Source organism: Marasmius oreades, chromosome 6, assembly GCF_018924745.1.
Source record: "Marasmius oreades isolate 03SP1 chromosome 6, whole genome shotgun sequence".
In the NCBI taxonomy this organism is placed as follows: domain Eukaryota; kingdom Fungi; phylum Basidiomycota; class Agaricomycetes; order Agaricales; family Marasmiaceae; genus Marasmius; species Marasmius oreades.
The window spans coordinates 827623-844642 of record NC_057328.1 but is presented as its reverse complement, the minus strand read 5'-3'; the positions used below and the strand labels follow the sequence as shown (position 1 = coordinate 844642).

General features: G+C 48.3%; 3 protein-coding genes across 4 annotated transcripts; 1 reads left to right on the top strand and 2 right to left on the bottom strand.

Annotated features, from left to right (window-relative positions):
- Positions 1 to 468: 468 nt before the first annotated feature.
- Positions 469 to 2226, bottom strand: E1B28_009675 (uncharacterized protein). Of its 2 annotated transcripts, XM_043154583.1 has the most exons (7): positions 2137 to 2226; positions 2007 to 2078; positions 1436 to 1957; positions 1106 to 1374; positions 1006 to 1047; positions 775 to 952; positions 469 to 719 (listed from the first exon to the last, which is right to left on the bottom strand). In XM_043154583.1, exons 1-6 carry the CDS (start codon positions 2198 to 2200, stop codon positions 839 to 841), a joined length of 1083 nt encoding a protein of 360 aa, XP_043007038.1. In that variant the 5' UTR covers positions 2201 to 2226; the 3' UTR covers positions 469 to 719; positions 775 to 838. The 2 variants fall into 2 exon arrangements, with proteins under 2 accessions (XP_043007038.1, XP_043007037.1); XM_043154582.1 differs by lacking the exons at positions 469 to 719; positions 775 to 952 and having other exon boundaries at positions 1026 to 1374.
- A 271-nt stretch (positions 2227 to 2497) lies between these two features.
- Positions 2498 to 5674, bottom strand: E1B28_009674 (uncharacterized protein). The gene is made up of 12 exons (XM_043154581.1): positions 5465 to 5674; positions 5250 to 5414; positions 4759 to 5184; positions 4656 to 4705; positions 4526 to 4595; positions 4447 to 4473; positions 4259 to 4387; positions 3904 to 4202; positions 3793 to 3847; positions 3687 to 3738; positions 2997 to 3629; positions 2498 to 2931 (listed from the first exon to the last, which is right to left on the bottom strand). The coding sequence occupies exons 1-12, from the start codon at positions 5609 to 5611 to the stop codon at positions 2675 to 2677; spliced, it is 2310 nt and encodes a 769-aa protein (XP_043007036.1). The 5' UTR covers positions 5612 to 5674; the 3' UTR covers positions 2498 to 2674.
- Positions 5675 to 5690: 16 nt separating this feature from the next.
- Positions 5691 to 8612, top strand: E1B28_009673 (uncharacterized protein). Its single transcript, XM_043154580.1, has 12 exons — positions 5691 to 5987; positions 6116 to 6474; positions 6527 to 6846; positions 6897 to 6971; positions 7018 to 7072; positions 7125 to 7248; positions 7308 to 7361; positions 7418 to 7650; positions 7714 to 7862; positions 7920 to 7974; positions 8027 to 8325; positions 8381 to 8612. The coding sequence occupies exons 3-12, from the start codon at positions 6592 to 6594 to the stop codon at positions 8504 to 8506; spliced, it is 1425 nt and encodes a 474-aa protein (XP_043007035.1). The 5' UTR covers positions 5691 to 5987; positions 6116 to 6474; positions 6527 to 6591; the 3' UTR covers positions 8507 to 8612.
- The last annotated feature ends 8408 nt before the right edge of the window (positions 8613 to 17020 follow it).

The following is a 17020-nucleotide window of genomic DNA, read 5'->3' as shown; positions in this document are numbered from 1 at the left end:
TACAAGAGGTCGAAGCGATGCAACGGTCGAAGGAACACACGTCCCGTTCAGCTTGATGGACGTGGATTTCCGCGGCTGCGGTACGGTTAGAACGGTGTATTCTATCTCTCAATGTAGGATATTGGTACAGACTATGCGAAGACCTACCAATTGGGCGTAAGGAAGAAATTACCCAATTAGTTGAACAATTTAAGGCTTCTCGGGATACCCATGATGCGAAGCAACCAAGGGACCTTGAAGCCGGCGAAGAACTTGAAAAGGCTCGAGAGCCTAATATAAATATACCACACTACACTGTACCACCCACTGTTAACCCAACTTTACTTGACTCCGGGGCCCCTGGTCCTAACCTACGGACTGAATTTGATACATATCCCAACTTCATGAGTGACATCCGAACATGCTATAAAACTGACCTAAAGATGAAGTGGTATCAAAGTCGTCTCGCGAATCGTGGATAAGAATGTTCAGGTTTTCACTGTTGGTCTAGACTCTTAATGCCTGGTTTGGCCATTGGTTTATAGAATACAACATGTCATATCTTCTGTTATTTTTGACCATTCGATCGTCTTTTGCGGCTTGACATACCATTCGTGGAGTAACGCCACCCACGTTTTCGAAAGTCAGAATAAACTTTTACTCATGATACATGCCGCAGAAGCCAAGATTTGTGGGCGGAGGAATATTCCTTGTCTCCACTCCCGAGTGGCGAGTGCTGACTGTTCATAAATTAGTTGCTAACAGAACGTTCAAGGAGCGGACGAATTTACGAACGGTTTTCATACAAAGGTCCTACAGTACGGTAGATTGAATGAAAAACTCGTCGATTACATACGCGCTACTTCTTTCTCCCCTTGCGATTGTTTGAATTTGGACCCATCTTGGCCGAACAGACAGTGCAATACCATGTCTCTGGAACTGGTCTGCTGAGACCGACACAAGATAGATGGAACTGGAAAACGAGTTGTAATGAGTGAGCGTTAAGAGCAAGACCGAGGAACTCACCCATTCGTATGGACAACCCCCTTCGTTGTCGCAGGCTATCATCTGCAAACCAAGTAAATCATATATGCCAGTAAAAAGAGGATGAAGGGAAAAGGCTCACATCTCCGTAACTGGTCTTTTGGCAGAAACAATAGAGTTTATCGTCCGCGTCTTCATCTTCATCCCCTTCTGCGTCTTCATCTCCTTCTGCATCTTCGTCTGCTTCGTCTGCCATTTCCGTTTGTTTAGGTGGAGGGTGAATCTGGCGGGACAAACGAGACCGGCTATGTGAGCCTTTAGTTGTAGTGCCTACTCCTGACGCAGCTGGCGATATAGAACGGCTTTTGGTTGGGGGTAGTTTGATCGAAGGTGACGCAGCTGTTCGACGGCCTAACAAAAGAGGGGGAGATAAACTTTCCAACAGACAAAAGAAGTAAATAAGAGGACGCACGTTTAGTAGGAGTACTTGTTCCACTTTCCGCTGCCACCACCGCCGCCGCCCCCCCTTTCCTAGTACCTTCCGATATTGAAGCACTCGACGGTCCACCACCCAAAGCCATCTTCAAACTCTCGCTGATGCTCAACGTAGGATCTCTTCCACTCAACCCTCCAATGCTCCCTCCTCCACCACGCACCATATCTGTACCGGTTAGACTCGGTACTGCAGATAGCAGCCCCGTCCTGGTGTAGTCCGGTATAGTGTCACCTTGCAGTTGTCGTACTTTACTGAGGTCGACATCGAGGCGCGCTGCTGTCCGGTTGATCAACTCTATCAACCTCTGCGCCAATGCAATCTTTTCAACAGCAATTTGGTCAATTTCTGTGTAAGATTGTTTGATTCTAGCCGGGAGGTGATTGACGGACTTTGTGGAAGACGAGGGTGAGGGTGATGGGGATGCGCTTGAAGGCGTGGTTCCTCGGAGAGAATGCTTCATCCATCGGGAAGAATCTGATTCGATTTGTTGGTGTAACTCTGTAGATAAGTTAGTCAGAAACGCGGACACCTTTTGTGGCAACCGCACGTTGTGTTCTGGTCTCTTTATGCAAGATCTCCTCAAGCAGATATTTGACTTCATTCGGAACGTTTTCTATACCTTGGAACGAGAGAAACGGAATCAGTTGAGGGCAGCGATGCAGAGTCAAAGGACGAACTATACAGGAATTCTGTGGCGATGTTGGCCGCGTCTTCGAGATTCTGCGCTGAAACTGAGTTCATGGCGGTTGAGTGCACCCCGCCGTCGGGTATCACGTGAATTGCATTTGACGCGCGTCTGCACAATTCGAGTCTCATGTTTGAATGTAAGATAAAAACAGTAAAACAATTTCTGTTCATTTTTCGTCGGCTGATTGATTATCTGCCAGAATTTCACAGTACTTTGTGCGATGTCGCCCCCGACCCAACCAGCTTCACTTGGCACGGACGCGATGACAGGTTCCTTCCCTCCGGAACCGTTCGTAGGTCCAGCCTCACCACAAGCTGTACAAGCGATAGTTTTTTCATCTAACTATGTGACCTACGGTACAGTTGACATGTTCAGCGAAATGACATGCCCATCCAAGCCTGGTATTGAAGAATCGTGCTCGAGAGATAAGACGTCGCCTGCAAATGATCCTTAACAGTGGTACCCTCCGATCCGTTTCTTCATCTGCCTACAAGAAACGGGGCTGGTGTCTGTATAACATACAACATTCAAGTCGATGCCTTCTCTTTCTCAATGACTGCCGCCAGGGTCTCCAGAACAGTAGGTGGTGCCAAAAATCTATTCTTCTTCGATGGCGAAGAATCATCACCTCCCTCATCAGACTGACAATCGCTTTTCCGCTTCTTGGCCAAAAAATGAAGGTAAGCTAAGCTATGCCTTGGAGTGGGTGCAGGTGCGGCGTTGACCGGAGGCGACGAAAACCAAAGCACTTCGTTCGTCTTCGGGTCTCGATCAAAGTGGCGGGCTGAAATCGGGTTGCGTCGGTCAACATCGGAACTCATTTCTTGATCGACAAACAGGATCACTTACTAGTTTCGGGAGGCAGTTTTTGAACATGCACATTGTTCCCTAGAGCAGGTCCCCCAGCCGCTGTAAGAACAGTCCTATCAAGAGCTGGCTTCGAGCTGGGTGTAGGTGCTTGCTGCTGTTGGTAAGTATGGACGGTCTGAGCCGTATTTCCAGGGGTCTGTTGAACATGTTGCTGCGCCGAAAGCGTAGCATGGTTCTGAAGTGCATTGAACGTCAGGCTTTTGCTATGCCCGGCATCTCCCAGCGCGCGACGAGACTTTCGACCCGTGCCATCGGCATTCGTAGTCTCGACTTCCGCAGGCTCGGACTGCTCGAGTAAGCCACCAGGACCTTTTAACTTCTTTTTCCCCGTGGTTAGAAACGGACTTGCCAATCGACTTGGGTATACGGCCCGCTCGAAAGGGTATATTGGCATGAACTCATCGCTTTTACGAACTTCTTCGGGAATGCAAGAGTTCCAGTTCTTAATTCGGACGAAGATGCGGTCGCGGTCGTTATATCGTGAGTCACAAACATACAGCGGAAAGCCCGGCCACCAGAAGGGCGCACGAGGCCTTCCCCGAATATGCCGTGCAGTGAACTGGCAAGCGATCTTCTCGATGATATCGGCGAGGGGATGTTCGGCGAAGTGACCTGTTCAGTGAGAAGATTAGTATGTATGGATGTTGTTGGTCACTAGACTGGCCGCACTGGTTTTGAAAACCTCTCCTTCCCAGAATACTCGGTTGGGGGGATGGTAAGTCTAGCCGCAGACGGCGTGAGTTTGAATCATACGTAGAGTAAAGAAGGGAGTTACCTGCTCGGGCCTATAATACCACGAAACTGTTATTCCGACCTGTCCCTTCTTCGACCTGTGACGGCCGTAAGCAGAGATGATAGATGTCTCAAATGACAATGGTTGACCCACTCTTCCTCTGAAATCCAACATCGAAATACCTGAGCGATGATGGGCCGCGTAGGGTCATCAGGGTTGCTTAAATGCAACCAATCTGCAAGTTTCACTGTCCAACCTTTGTAGTGTACTTCATCCACGAATTTCTTCTCTCGCGTTATGACCCTGTGATTGGTCACCCCTGCAACACCCTCCCCGTCACCATGGACTGGTTTGACATTTCCCGGACCCGCTCTTAAGGATGCAAAGTTTGTGGTCGAACTGTAAGGTGGTCCCGATGGGGGATTACTTGAAGTCAAAGCTTGGTAAAACCTCTAGAAGGAAATGTCAGTACCGGACTTTAACGACAGGCTCAAAGGAGAGTGACAACCTGAAGGAGGAGAATGTTTCCGTAGGATTCAGTACAAGGTTCGTGCCATCTTCGTGCCTTCTCAAAAAGACGAATCATTTCCTTATCGAATTCTTGTGAAGTTGCGTATTCGTTCGAACGTACGCGATTCTGGCAAAATTTGAGATGCATTACGATGAAGTTGATGAAGGGGGGAGGATATAATGTACTTCAATGATTTTCAGCGAGAGAGGTGCCTGTGATTGAAGATGTGAGCTTTAGGTTCTTCTGGACCCGTCGAACACTTGCCGTCGATGTCGATGTCGGCCAATTTGCGACTTCGGGAATTTCTTCTAGCGACGATGCAAGCCTGTTTCCACTGATCAAAGGTCATCGTCAACAACGACCGGACCGGGAAGAGGTGGAGATAAGCTCGTACATAACATCCTTGTGACTCTTTATCGCATGAACGATGGTGGTGTACACGGCCTGAACAATCGATAATGAACGCAGTGACTTGCCCTAGCAAGATAAACCCGTACCTGGTTTCCTTCTTCCCACCAGCCTTGCTCTACAAACCCAGGCCACCGTGGCAAACTCCTCTCCAACTGCGTCACAATCTCTTCGCTCACAGAGTCTCGCTGTCCTACACCTTCCATTCTCAACTTGGCTGCAGGATCGTCCGAGTGGCCTTCAGGCTCTGGTGACATGCCACTGACGTCAACTTCTATTTCTGGAGAAACCTGACGAGTGATTTTGGATGAACTTGCAATCGGGGCAGCAGCTGGAGCAGACTTCGGCGGTGCAGGGATTTTTGTCGTTGTCGTCGTCGTAGGCGCTGTTGGTTTCACAGTCGACGGAGGAGGAGCAGCAGTCTTATGAACCTTTTGAGCAGACTGAGGTGGTGGTGAGGTCGAGCGAGGTGTGGGTAACACAGTGTGTCTCTTCCATTCAGCTTCAAGCACTTTCTAGAAAAAGTAGAAAAAGGGAATATGAATCCGGTATGCGAGGATCATTCTAAATGTCAATTCACCTTAAGCGTTTCCGCGTCATGAGTTATTTGACTTCCCTCCTCGTTATAGAATAACGCGTTCCAAAATACCAACGCCAGGTCTGTGTATACATCCAGACAGTCCCTGTATCGATTTTTCTCCAGAAAAGCTTTGATGTTATTTAGACAGCGAGGTTCCGGGATTATCTGTATTGACCAAGCTCAGTCTGAGAACTCCACAAACCGACGTTAAATACCTCAAAGTATTCAGGCCACTCATTTCGGTCCACCAAAGACATGAATATGGTGCTAACATTCCGTCTTCCCCTTCCCGGAGCTGTCGTATTCGTAATAACATTGATAACCTTCTCAATCGCTGCCCTTTGTTCGCTAGTGATAGGCATTAGCACGACCTTGACGTCGAATTTTGAGGTAAAGTCACAATTTAGCGACGAGCTTTGGAACTCTTCTGTCACATGACCTGGAGTATTCTCACTTGACACTTGCGTTCATGATCATGAGCTCTTACTTATTTATCCATGATTCTAGTGGACATAATCACGGCCGAACCTCGAGCTCCCTCATTGAACATGGCAGCGATCAGACCGGTTTATGTGCGGCCCTTTTGCAATATCTCCAAAGGAAGATATACTATTGAATTCCAAGCTTCATCTCGTGCTTTCAGGACTAGCACCGATGTATAGTATGTTTTCGAGAAAAGAAAGAAGGGGATAAGATCCAATATTGCCCACCATATTACAAGGCTATATCGGGATTAAGGTGTGCCTTCTGTAATCGACTACATACCACCTTGTGATATCGTCCTCTAGGTAACTTCACTGGCTGGCTATGACGCCCTATAAGAACCATCTGGCTCTAATGATACTTTCTTCAAATTTTGCTTGTAGAGCCGTGCCAGAGCTAGCGGGAACCGCGAAGTTCAAACCAACTCAGAGCGTCTAGCGATGTCAACGATTACGGAGGTTACTAAGTTGATGCTATTCTCCAATGCCTTTCAACTCTTCGAGAAACATCAACCCTCGAAATGTTTTCCCAAGCCTGCCAATTTAACCATACGCTGCTCGTTATAGCACCAATGTCCAGAACTTCTGATGTCGCTGAAATTCGAAGTTTCCGCATCTTCAAACTCACAAGAGTGTTCACATCACAACGTGATCAGCAGTCACGAAGGAGGCTGCAACTTGAAGAATCAGTACATTACGATGCTCACTGACACCTTATCAGGACGGGTTCTCAACAATTAAAAGTATGTATACATAATGGAAACTGGGAAAATCACTTTCTGATATTCCATTTAGCCGCTTACATTCAGAGCACAGCCCTTATAAAGCTCATTTGAACCTCCAAAACCCCCCCAATTCCAATGTCATCTCATAACTTTTCCCAACTGCGCACAATCCTCGGCATTCTCAACAAGAATGTCGATATTCTCGAGGAGTCGTGCAAGGCGAACGGAACTCAAATTCCAGATCTAAGCGAACCTTTCCACCCAGATTCCGAAGCTTTTCGTCGGCATAAAGATGCTGCCGAAGCCGCGAACACCATTGCAGCAGCAGCACAACATATCGCTGCGATTTTAACAGCGCCATCGGTCTCGTTGTATCATTCTGTTGGCGGGGTCAGTATACACTAGCATTGGTAGTTGCAATCCTCTAATCGTTTCTGTAGGTGTTGCAATCGGCAGCCGTACGCGTGTGTCTCGAGGCTAGCGTTACTGAGATACTACGTGAAGCTGGGCCTCAGGTATGCTGGGTTCTTCGATGCCGTGTGTCTGTGTTGACTAGGACAGGGATTACATGTGGATACGATAGCCAAGAAGGCGAACTTGGACTCGCAGAAACTCAGTTGAGTGACTCAAGTGTTCGATCTGTAAAGACTAACGCTGCATCATGGAAGGTCGCCTCCTCCGTCTCTTGGCCACCAATCATTTCTACAGGGAAGTTACACCGGAAGTGTTTGCTAATACGAGAATATCAAGCATGCTGGACACCGGGAAACCTAGTGAAATGGTTTTAGCCGAGTGCGTAGAGGTTCTGGTTCCGATCCCTTTTTGTTCTTCCATTAATTCGCGAAAAACAGTCCTGAGCACAAGCACGACAACACAACAGGCGTACCCGCACTAGTGGCTATGAAGTGAGCTTCTTTATAGACCTGGAACATCTCCCTTATTTCAATCCTCGACTTCCTAGCCTAGACGAATCCTTCAAGGCAGCCGCCTATATCTGGGAAGCCCTCTCCGAACCTGCCAAAGCTAACACTGACGGGTCACTTACTTCACCTTCACCTTTCACTCGAACTTTTGGTTCAGGCGTAACGCTATATCAATATTACGAGCGGCCGAATCAGACTTTTAGGGCATCAAGGTTTAGCATTGCTATGAAAGGAATTACGGCTTTCCGTCCTCCGGATAATGATGTGAAAGGTACGATCGCTTGTTCCATGTTAATACATTTGGCATCGTGACGCAAAACACTCTAAACCATAGCGTACAATTGGGCAAGTCTCCCGGCTGGATCACGAGTCGTCGATGTGGGAGGAGGGATTGGCAATGTCACATATAGCATTGCGAGCAAGTTTGAGGGGTTGAAGTTTGTTGTGCAAGATAGACCTGCGACTATTGAGGATGCGAAGGCGGTAAGTGGGCCTTGAACATATCGTCGCCTACGCTAATTCCTCAAATCTTTATTGTAGTGGTGGGCCGATCAGATGCCTGAAGCTGTCTCTTCGGGCAGAGTCGCTCTGGAAGGTAAAACTTCCCCTATCATCGTGGCTACTTGTGTAACCTCCATCTTCGACAGTACACGACTTTTTGACTCCCCAGCCTCAACATCTCCAGCATAACGTCGCCGTCTTCATGATCAAGCAAGTCCTGCACAACTGGTCTGATGAGGACGCTGTCAAAATCCTCAAATACCTTCGCCAGGCTGCCACTCCTGAAACGGTCCTACTTGCCATGGAGTATATCTTACCCTATGCGTGTCGTGACCCTGGCGATGCCATTGGTGCAATACCTGGAGCGGTACCACGAGAGGCTCCGGAACCGTTGTTGGCCAACTATGGCTTGGCGGGTGAGATGGAGTACCTTTCGGATATCAATGTGAGCGTTATTTCCATTTAATTCTCTGTTTGGCTCTCAACCATTGACATCGTAGATGCTCGTTCTATTCGATGCCCAAGCTCGTACTGCACCCCAGTATGAAAGGCTCTTCCGAAGTGCAGGATGGAAGTTGAGGTTTGTTAATCGGGAGGTACAGGCTTTGGAAGCTGTTCCTTTGTAGCAACTTTTTGGCGAGCGTCAACGCCGATTTGTGTATGTAACTAAATTCGAGTTATCGGGGCCGTCAATGTTTATATAGCTGAAACTAGCCTTGACCCATTGCAGCGGTTATATTAGCTCGACCGTCAGTGTTCTGGAAAAAGAACTTTCAAGTGAAGGAGGAGCACGATGTGGACGCCATGTCGTCCGCTGCGACACGCTACCTATCTACAGCACATCGGGGCCGGCCCGGCCTTGAGACTCGGTTGTCCCACCCCCCGGATGGTTCTGATGTGCTTTTGCGAGCAGTCTCGGTGAATCTACATGCGCCTAGTGTTAGTCAGGCGTTGCGTTGGCTTTGTTGAGGGCTTGGGGACATGAGGGGTTTTTGTCGTATGTAGACAGGGTTAACTTCGACGTTTAGGTTTAAATACTAAAAAGAATCTGGGTTATTGCCAGTTCCTCGTACCTCGGACTCAAAAATACATAACTTCCAACCCCAACGGTCCTCGGCACCAAGGGAAAAGGCGGGGCTGCCACTACTCTTCCACACGAAACTCAACACTTCTCTCCACATTCACCTCCATCGCACCCTTTGTGTTTGTATGACTCTTATAAGTTATTCGATTTCATTTGGTTCAAGACTACAATTCCATGGCCACTGGCAGCAGGTCCCGCCAACGATCGGAAGTCATTGACCCTCGGACTCGTCGGATCGGTGTGTTCGAAGGTTGTTTGTCGGCGTAGAGCTTCGCGGCAGTTAAGCCTGTAGAAATATATATGAAAAGAACCCCCCCCCCCCCCTGAAGAAATATCAAATAACCCGACTTACAATGCAAGGACAGAATTTGCGTACACTAGAGGGGGAGGGAAACCGTCAGAAGCGGCTCGAGTGTGGCTGGAAGAAGTATAACCTACACTTTCCGATGATAATGCATCAGGAAAAAGGGGTCTGACGCTGAGCGGCATCAGAAAAAACCTACTTTACTAATTAGTATGAATTAGTACTAATTAGTAGTAATTCATACTAATGTAAAACTAATTGGAACTAATTGGAACTAATTGAATACTAATTGCTACTAATTACTACTAATCACTAATTGGCACTAATTGGCACTAATTGATGTTAATTGATGTTAATTCCTGCGAAACTTATCACACAGAAATGAAGGGGGAAAAACATAATCATATTAGAATATAGTGTAGTAACCATTTCTATCACTGAAAGCATTTACAAAGAAAGTAGAACACTGATCTAAAACAGTACTCGAGGTCCATTCCGGTGGTACAACTGGGCCAAATCTAGGATATAAGTGAACACTACGTCTAAATGACCAGACCGGAACAATGCTGGCATCACGATAACCACTGACACCGTCAACAGAAGGGGAAATTTTGTAAAGTCCATGAGATGGTTCAGGTCTGCGAGGGAAAGTAGTAAACCACTCAACGTATGCGAGATGGTCTGCTACATTTTCCTGCTCATCAGCCTGGAAGAGCAGGTTCTTATGGTTATCAGATAGAGTAAACAGGACGTGAACACGGCCAACACGATAACCTGTACAAAAAGTCAGTTCACGGCACTGGGCAGAAACAACGAAACAAACCTTTGATACCTAGTGCTTGTCCTTCTTTAACATTTACCAGAACCGTATCAAACCGTCCTGGTACAACATGTTCACGCTTATTCTTACGGGAAGGGTTGATATGGGCGCTGTCGACTACAATAGAAGCTGCTGTATTTGTGTTATATATGTCGGGAGTAGTCCACTTAACACGGTGCCATACAGATACTCGCGTGAAAGGTATGTATAAATTTTGTGACTCCCGGATGAGGGCTCGTGTAGTGAGCTCAGGTCCACGTATGCTGGTAACATAATGAGCCAGAGCGTCCTTGAAGTGGACGGCACCGTAAGCTGATGCCAGGATCTCAAACGAGACAGCCTTTCTGGTAGGATGTCTCGTCATTTTCATTGTGCGTTCGAATGTCACTCCGGGCGTAACATCGTATAGTAGAGGGGGTGATGCGGTGCCGGATAATTTGTGTTGGATGTACTTGATATGGCGGTGGAGCTTTTCGTGGCGGTCCAACCAAAGAACCATCTGAGGGAGCTCATCGCGATGGTTGGTTGCACGGTAAGCATTTTTGGCAAGGTCAATGTGTAGTCGTTCAGTGTATTCAGTGTTGTAATTGTCGGCAGTACCAAAATTCTGGATATGGACATCATAGTGCTGGCATCCATGCAGCTTGGGAATCTTGAAGCCGGTGCATGCTCCTAGCTCAACAAATATATCTTTATTGATGTGAAAACGGGTGAGGGCCTGTTTGAGGAGTTTAAGGGTGTCGGTAGTATGAAGAGGGTACTGGGCAAGGTATACGAAATCCAACATACCCCGAACAGCCCCACAAAGGCGAGAAGATGAAGCGGCGCCATGGAGTCGAACATCAATAACGAGCCCTAAAAGAAGTCGGCCAATCATCTGGTGCTCTGTTCCTGTGACGCAGGAGAGCCCGGATATCCCTCGCATGAAAAGTCGTATGTTGTGGTTGGGTGGGAATCGTCGACAACGAGCATCTATCTCGGCTGCACCAACAATATTAATCAACCAAGCAACAAGATGCTTGATGAGACCTTGATAGAGCTGGTGGAGGATATCAGGAGTGATTGATTGGAAGATGTTGGTATAGGGTAAGTCTTTCCAGAACGGTTCCGCGATCGGCTTCATTCCATGTGCTTTACATTGGCGATGAAACTCGGTCGGACCGTGGGCAATGGATTCGAGGACATGGAGAGCGTCTTGAAGATCTAGAAAGGGTCCGTTCATGCCGTCGTCGCCCAGTTGTTCGGGTTCCGTTGGGCAGAGTGCAGGGCAACGGTTGCTTTTGGCTATCGTTGTTAGAGTCTGCTCTGGATAATCGGCAACGTAGACAGCTAGAATGGGGTGACCACGCCGAGATACACCCTTCCCGTCAGTGACTGCCACACCATGCAGCCCTGCTTCTTTCAAAGGGGAAAGGATGTGTCGCATGCAGGAATGAAAAAGATTGGCGAGAGCGCGTCGGCGCGCAGACTTGTTGGTCATATGGCTGAGCTTGGAGGTGGGGAGATAGGCGAGAAGCACATATGCACCATGGGATGGTTTTCGACGAATTTCCTTTGGTATATTTCCGATACTCATGTATACAGGATAAGCTGTCTTATTACCGAATACTGTAAGTTGCGTTTTGTCAGAGGATACGATAAGGGGTATGATTGTTGCGCCAGGATGTGTTTTCTCAATTTCCTTCTAAACAGAATGAATGTGAGTCTTATGTGACCAAGTTTCAGGTATTTACAATGTAGAAATCACCTGAGTAGACCACCACCATCGTCCTGTATGCATACTATGGTACAGTCTTGTCTGACAGGTGTTGTCGGTATAGTGTCGTTCGGGGCAGACAATAAGGTATGAACTCAAGTCCGGGTCTCTCCAGAGTGCTCTGATACATTCTATAACATCTCTGTAATAGAACTCGAACGCCTCGTTGGCTACAACAACCTCTTCGCGTTTGAAGGGAGGGCGGCCGGGTAGTTGAGTATCGATGATTTTGTTCAGTTCTTGCGTTGTCTTGAACGATAAGCCGAGTGCCTCTACCACCTAAGCAGATAGATTAACATAATGAAGGAGACCTATGCAAAGAAAGAAATGTACCCCTGGAATTTTCAAGAACTCGTTAAATGCATTAGAGCCGGGCCCGCGTAGCTTCGCCCATCTACCGACCTCCCAGTCAATTTCAGAGACAAACGGTCGCCAAAACGCTGTCCCACCACCCAATTTCCGCCGATAGTGAATGTTCGCTTCCTCGGAGTTTCCCTCCAACGGGCGTCCTGCGTGGCCTGGAAACGGGACAATGAACGGGGGTTGGCGAAGGCGATCTTCGATCTTCAATCGTTGTGTAGTTTCAGGTAATGGGGTCGCCTCATCATCTGAGTCGGTAAGTCGTTCATCGATGATCACATCTTCATCGTCTTCATCGCTCTGTCCCTCTCGGGTGGGTTCCCAATCATGCTCGTGCATCGCATTCACCTCATCCTCATCAAAGTCATCCAAGCCATGTTGTCCAAGTTCTTCTTCTTCTTCATCTTCGGCGCAACTGCTTCTGCCGTCATCGTTATCCACAGTATGGGTCAACCAATCTCCGCCATCTTCATCGTGAGCGTCCTCGTCGGTCATTGCATCTGCCGCTTGACCCAAGTCCTGCATAGTGTAGTCTGTTCCGAAGAAATCCCCACCGAAATGTACCGGTTCACTGTCAAAGTCAAAAGAATGTAGATTGTCGATAGAGTAGGGTATTGCAAAGTCATCTGGAAGTTCAATATCGTCGGAAAAGGCAGGGGGGGTCGGGATTCCACTCAGGGAGTTACCATAGTCGATGCAGAGGGGATTCGTCGTTTGATTGAAGTGGTGGTGTAGGCCGGCTGAGGTGAATTCTCCACCACAACCTTCGCAAAATTGAGGCATATCGATGCTGCCGAGATACCTCCCTCCACAGACAGAGGAAGATAAACCGTTGAACAAGCTATATCGACTAGATACCTCCCTCCACAGAGTATACTGTTGACCCACCTCCTAACGGCAGACGTAGGGAGGCCGGTCAACAGCATGGGGGTCGTTGTGGTAGTTAAGTAAAACACATTGTCACATGAAGTAACGGAGTCACATTGAGTTACGTAGTCACACTGAGTAACAGAGTCACATCAAGTAACTGCGTCACAAAGTGTCGCAACTCTCAGTCACACCTGTTCTCCTCCCACCACCATCATCGTCATCCAACCTCCTTCCCTCTATTCCTAGCTGTAGGATAGAGGCTTAGGGGGTTGTTCTATCTTCATTCCTGGATGTAGGAGTGCGATAGTCGGACGGTCTCAGCCTTATTGACCCTGGATGGATGCCTCGTTTTCAATCGCTTAGATCCCCCACGATTATGGTTCTCCTTGCGCTTTTTGACTTCTCAGGTTCGCGAAACAATGATTGTCGACATCTTCAGTACCCGGAACAGTGGTTATTTCTAGGAGACATTCAGAACGAACCGGCTTCAGCTTCTGCACGATCCAAACTTTCTTTTATTATGCCTGTACCAGATAGCCCTCCACTGTCGGACGAAGTGGATGAACAGATAGATTATTGGTATTCGAATAACATAGTAAGTGTGTTTTGAATGTATATAACAACAAGCACTAAAAATCATCGTGTATAGCCCGCATCGCCAGCCATTTTCATCTCGGGTGATGGAGTACTATTCTCCGTACCTGTGCCCACCATACACCGACGGTATCCGCATAGCTACATGTGTAGCTCCAATCCACATGCAACTCTGGTGCTCGCCAAAATGACGCCTCCGGTCGACGTAGAACACGAGCGAGTCGGCTACAACTTGTATTTCTTCCGTCAAGATGAGAACAACCCCTTCCTTCCAAATCCCTACATTGAGTGTTTTCTGCGTGAATTCGCCGACCAGGATAATCCGAGCCAGTCATCGATCCCATCTTACGCATACGAGCGTCGTCCTTGGCGTGGACCCATCTTTGCGATCTGGGAGAATGCCAGCAATGAAAACTGGGTGTGGCCGCTTAGAGTTAGTGAACTGAAGAGGTGTGTCTGTTATTTCCGTCATGTTATCGTTATACTGATCACTACTTATAGTGATCTTCACTTGCACTACGAGATCCTACTCAGTGTCTAGCGGCTGAGGGTGGAGGGTCACACTAATCTGTAATTGTCGTGTAGGTGTATATCTACAACAGAATGATCTACGCAATGCAACTCTCCTACATATCAACAGAGTATTCCTCTAGAACATGCCTCCAACATGACCCTGATACATGGCCATTGAATCGTACGGATCAACTCCCATATACTGGTCATCGGCCGGTTTACGTTTGGTGGGCGTTCGTGGTTGCCCGAGTCCATATGATCGTTGTTTGGTAGGAGTGGCGGGTTCTACACATCTGTCAGGGCGAAACCTCTGGGTGTCAAACGTGTACACACCCTGTTGTTCCCGTTGATGGCTTGTAAGGAATTTCCATGGGCTCGGAAAATCATAGGATTCGTTTGGGATGTCGATGTTATCCACCCCGCTTTCCGAGACTTGCGTGACTGCGATGCTCTTCATGAAAGTTGAACATGTAGGGCACTTATGGTCACCGACGGTATCCCTGTGTTCCATCCAGTCACAATCCTGTGGTTTGTCCTCGATGGGATCGCTCTCTGGCTCGGTGATACTGTCAAAGTCGCCGATGGGATCGCTCTCTGGCTCAGTGATGCTCTCGAAGTCGGCAGGGTTGTCATCGGTTGGAGAAGGAGACTGCATGGTCGGTAGCAGTCTCACAATCTATATAGATAGTTTTAGTCCGTACTACGGTAATACTTTGTCACCTACGAATGGCTGGTTGAAGCGGGCGGCATCTATTCCCATCGTTATGAGGGGCTGTGGATCCCCGTCGTGATCGACACAATTGGGTGGGCAGATTTTGATATCGATATGCGTATCCGTCGCTCTGCGGAGGACGGTATACAGCGTTCCGTGAGGTGGAGGCATAGCACAACAATAAGGAAGCGCCGGCTCCGGCGCTTCCTTATATGGATGACGCGTCAAAAGTCACATGTCTTATCGTTGGTCTCTCCTGTACCCCCACCACTCTCTCCATACACTTCACTCCTTATCACGTATACTTCGCCTAGCTGTAGGTGTGAGTTTTCAGACTTAGCGGTTCAATTGACGAACATCCATTGTGCGATCAAGACAAGATCATGGCTTGTACAGACTTCGTAAGTATGAAAACACGCTACATAGCAACTGTAAAAGCTGATATGTACCCACCGTAGATTTCCACCCAGCCTAACATCACACTGCACGAGCCTTCTACGCGTGTGTACGGCAAGCACACTCACTTGGTCGCGAATGGACGCCTGTTCACCGTCATCAGCCGCTTTCGTAAAACATCCCCTTCTCATTTACCTTCGCACAATGCCCTCCATTTCTCCAACCCGACCCACCGCGCCCTTGTCCACCTCAAGGAGTTCAACTGGATTCACAAATCCCATCCCTTCCTGCCACTTGTACCTCAGTGGAATGTCTTCAAAGGCTCGCTTTTCAGCTGCCTTGACCACAAAGATGATAGTTTTCCTTATGTTCGCCAGGCTGCTGGCGGATGTAGGTTTTTTCTTGCTAGAGATGTCATGCATGCATGGGACCAGCTAGAGAAACATCTTCGAAAGCTGGTGCTCGCTTTGCTGGCAGAGGGAAAGCCGGATGCGTCCTTGATCGACCCGACTATCTCTCTATGGACATATCCAGCGTCATATGGATATCACCATGGTCATGACTCGCTCGCGTTACTTCAAAAAGCCGCACAGAATTCCAGGGATGCCTTCTTACCGTTAATTGCCGCAGGAACACTCGGTCTGCAGTGGATAAAGTGCAAAGAAAGGCTTCATCTAGATTACAGTTGGCGAGAACGTTTACAAACTAACAACGGCATACATCCTGAGTGGTTTGGGGCGTTTGAGAGATCGTACGCCAACGACAAGGACGTTCTGCGAACAGGTGGTATAATCGAGGCCACACATCCCACCACGCCTTTGTTGTTGTCCTTTTACCGGCAGCTGAACGTGCCACTGTGTGTTCACTGGGGTGAAATTTCGGACTTGAACGCAGTTAGCAAGGGTAAATACAACGAGACAGGAACGAGTATCTTGAAAGATGGTGTATGGTCTGTTTACCGCCACAAATTTGAGAGTCTGGTAGATGTTTTCCCTTCAAACGATGAGTTCTGGAGACTGTTCAAGGGCCAAAACGATGTCCCCTCGTCGGTACTTGAAGAAACACGTTCCGTCGAGCATACGGCGTTCACAGACCCTGCTGGACACGAATATGCACCTTATCAGAGCTACTTCAACGTACCCGATTTAGAGTCGCCTAATGTTGAGAAAAACTCCGGTCAGCGGCCTGGTGAGACTTGGCGTGCGTTCTTTGCGAGCCGAGAGGCGAGAAATCGGGAACGAATGGCGTTGGAAATGCCCGGTCAGCGACAGGCCCGCGAGAATCGTGAACGAGAGGCTGCCAAATTTCACGCACCTGGTCGCAAAGGTGCTGTATGTTGGTATTGGGATAATCGGAGCGGGTTCAGAGTGAGGACATGTCTCACTCGCGGGCAAGTAGAGAGCGAGTGGGATCGTCTTTCGAATGAGCAAAAGAGGTACGACGGGTTCTCGAACACCTGGGATCTCTGTAGCGATTTTGGGGATTTCGATCCCGACTCGGACGAAGATTGGGAGGTCGATGCAATGCAGAACGATGGGGAACTTCCTGTGGACTTAGCGCCGAGTGCGGGAGGTCAGGAGCAAGGAGATGATGAGGAAGGCGAAATCGCAGATGAGCCTCCAACCATTGAATTGCCAGAACTCAGTTCAGGCGAGGCGCTCGAAACCATTGGGGGTCATACAGGAACAGAAGAGGAGGTCCCGCCCTTCTTTGTTCCTATGACAATGGAAG

Bases quoted from the DNA above. Each gene is read 5' to 3' on its own strand.
- E1B28_009675 (XM_043154583.1), bottom strand. From the start codon at position 2,200: ATGAACTCAGTTTCAGCGCAGAATCTCGAAGACGCGGCCAACATCGCC. The intron at 2,079-2,136 runs GTTCGTCCTTTG...TCTCGTTCCAAG, and splicing joins CGCCACAGAATTCCTGTATA to GTATAGAAAACGTTCCGAAT. The intron at 1,958-2,006 runs GTGCGGTTGCCA...ACTTATCTACAG, and splicing joins TAAAGAGACCAGAACACAAC to AGTTACACCAACAAATCGAA.
- E1B28_009674 (XM_043154581.1), bottom strand. From the start codon at position 5,611: ATGCCTATCACTAGCGAACAAAGGGCAGCGATTGAGAAGGTTATCAAT. The intron at 3,739-3,792 runs GTAACTCCCTTC...GTCTGCGGCTAG, and splicing joins GGTATTATAGGCCCGAGCAG to ACTTACCATCCCCCCAACCG. The intron at 3,630-3,686 runs GTGCGGCCAGTC...CTCACTGAACAG, and splicing joins AGGAGAGGTTTTCAAAACCA to GTCACTTCGCCGAACATCCC.
- E1B28_009673 (XM_043154580.1), top strand. From the start codon at position 6,592: ATGTCATCTCATAACTTTTCCCAACTGCGCACAATCCTCGGCATTCTC. The intron at 6,972-7,017 runs GTATGCTGGGTT...TGACTAGGACAG, and splicing joins TACGTGAAGCTGGGCCTCAG to GGATTACATGTGGATACGAT. The intron at 7,362-7,417 runs GTGAGCTTCTTT...TCGACTTCCTAG, and splicing joins CCCGCACTAGTGGCTATGAA to CCTAGACGAATCCTTCAAGG.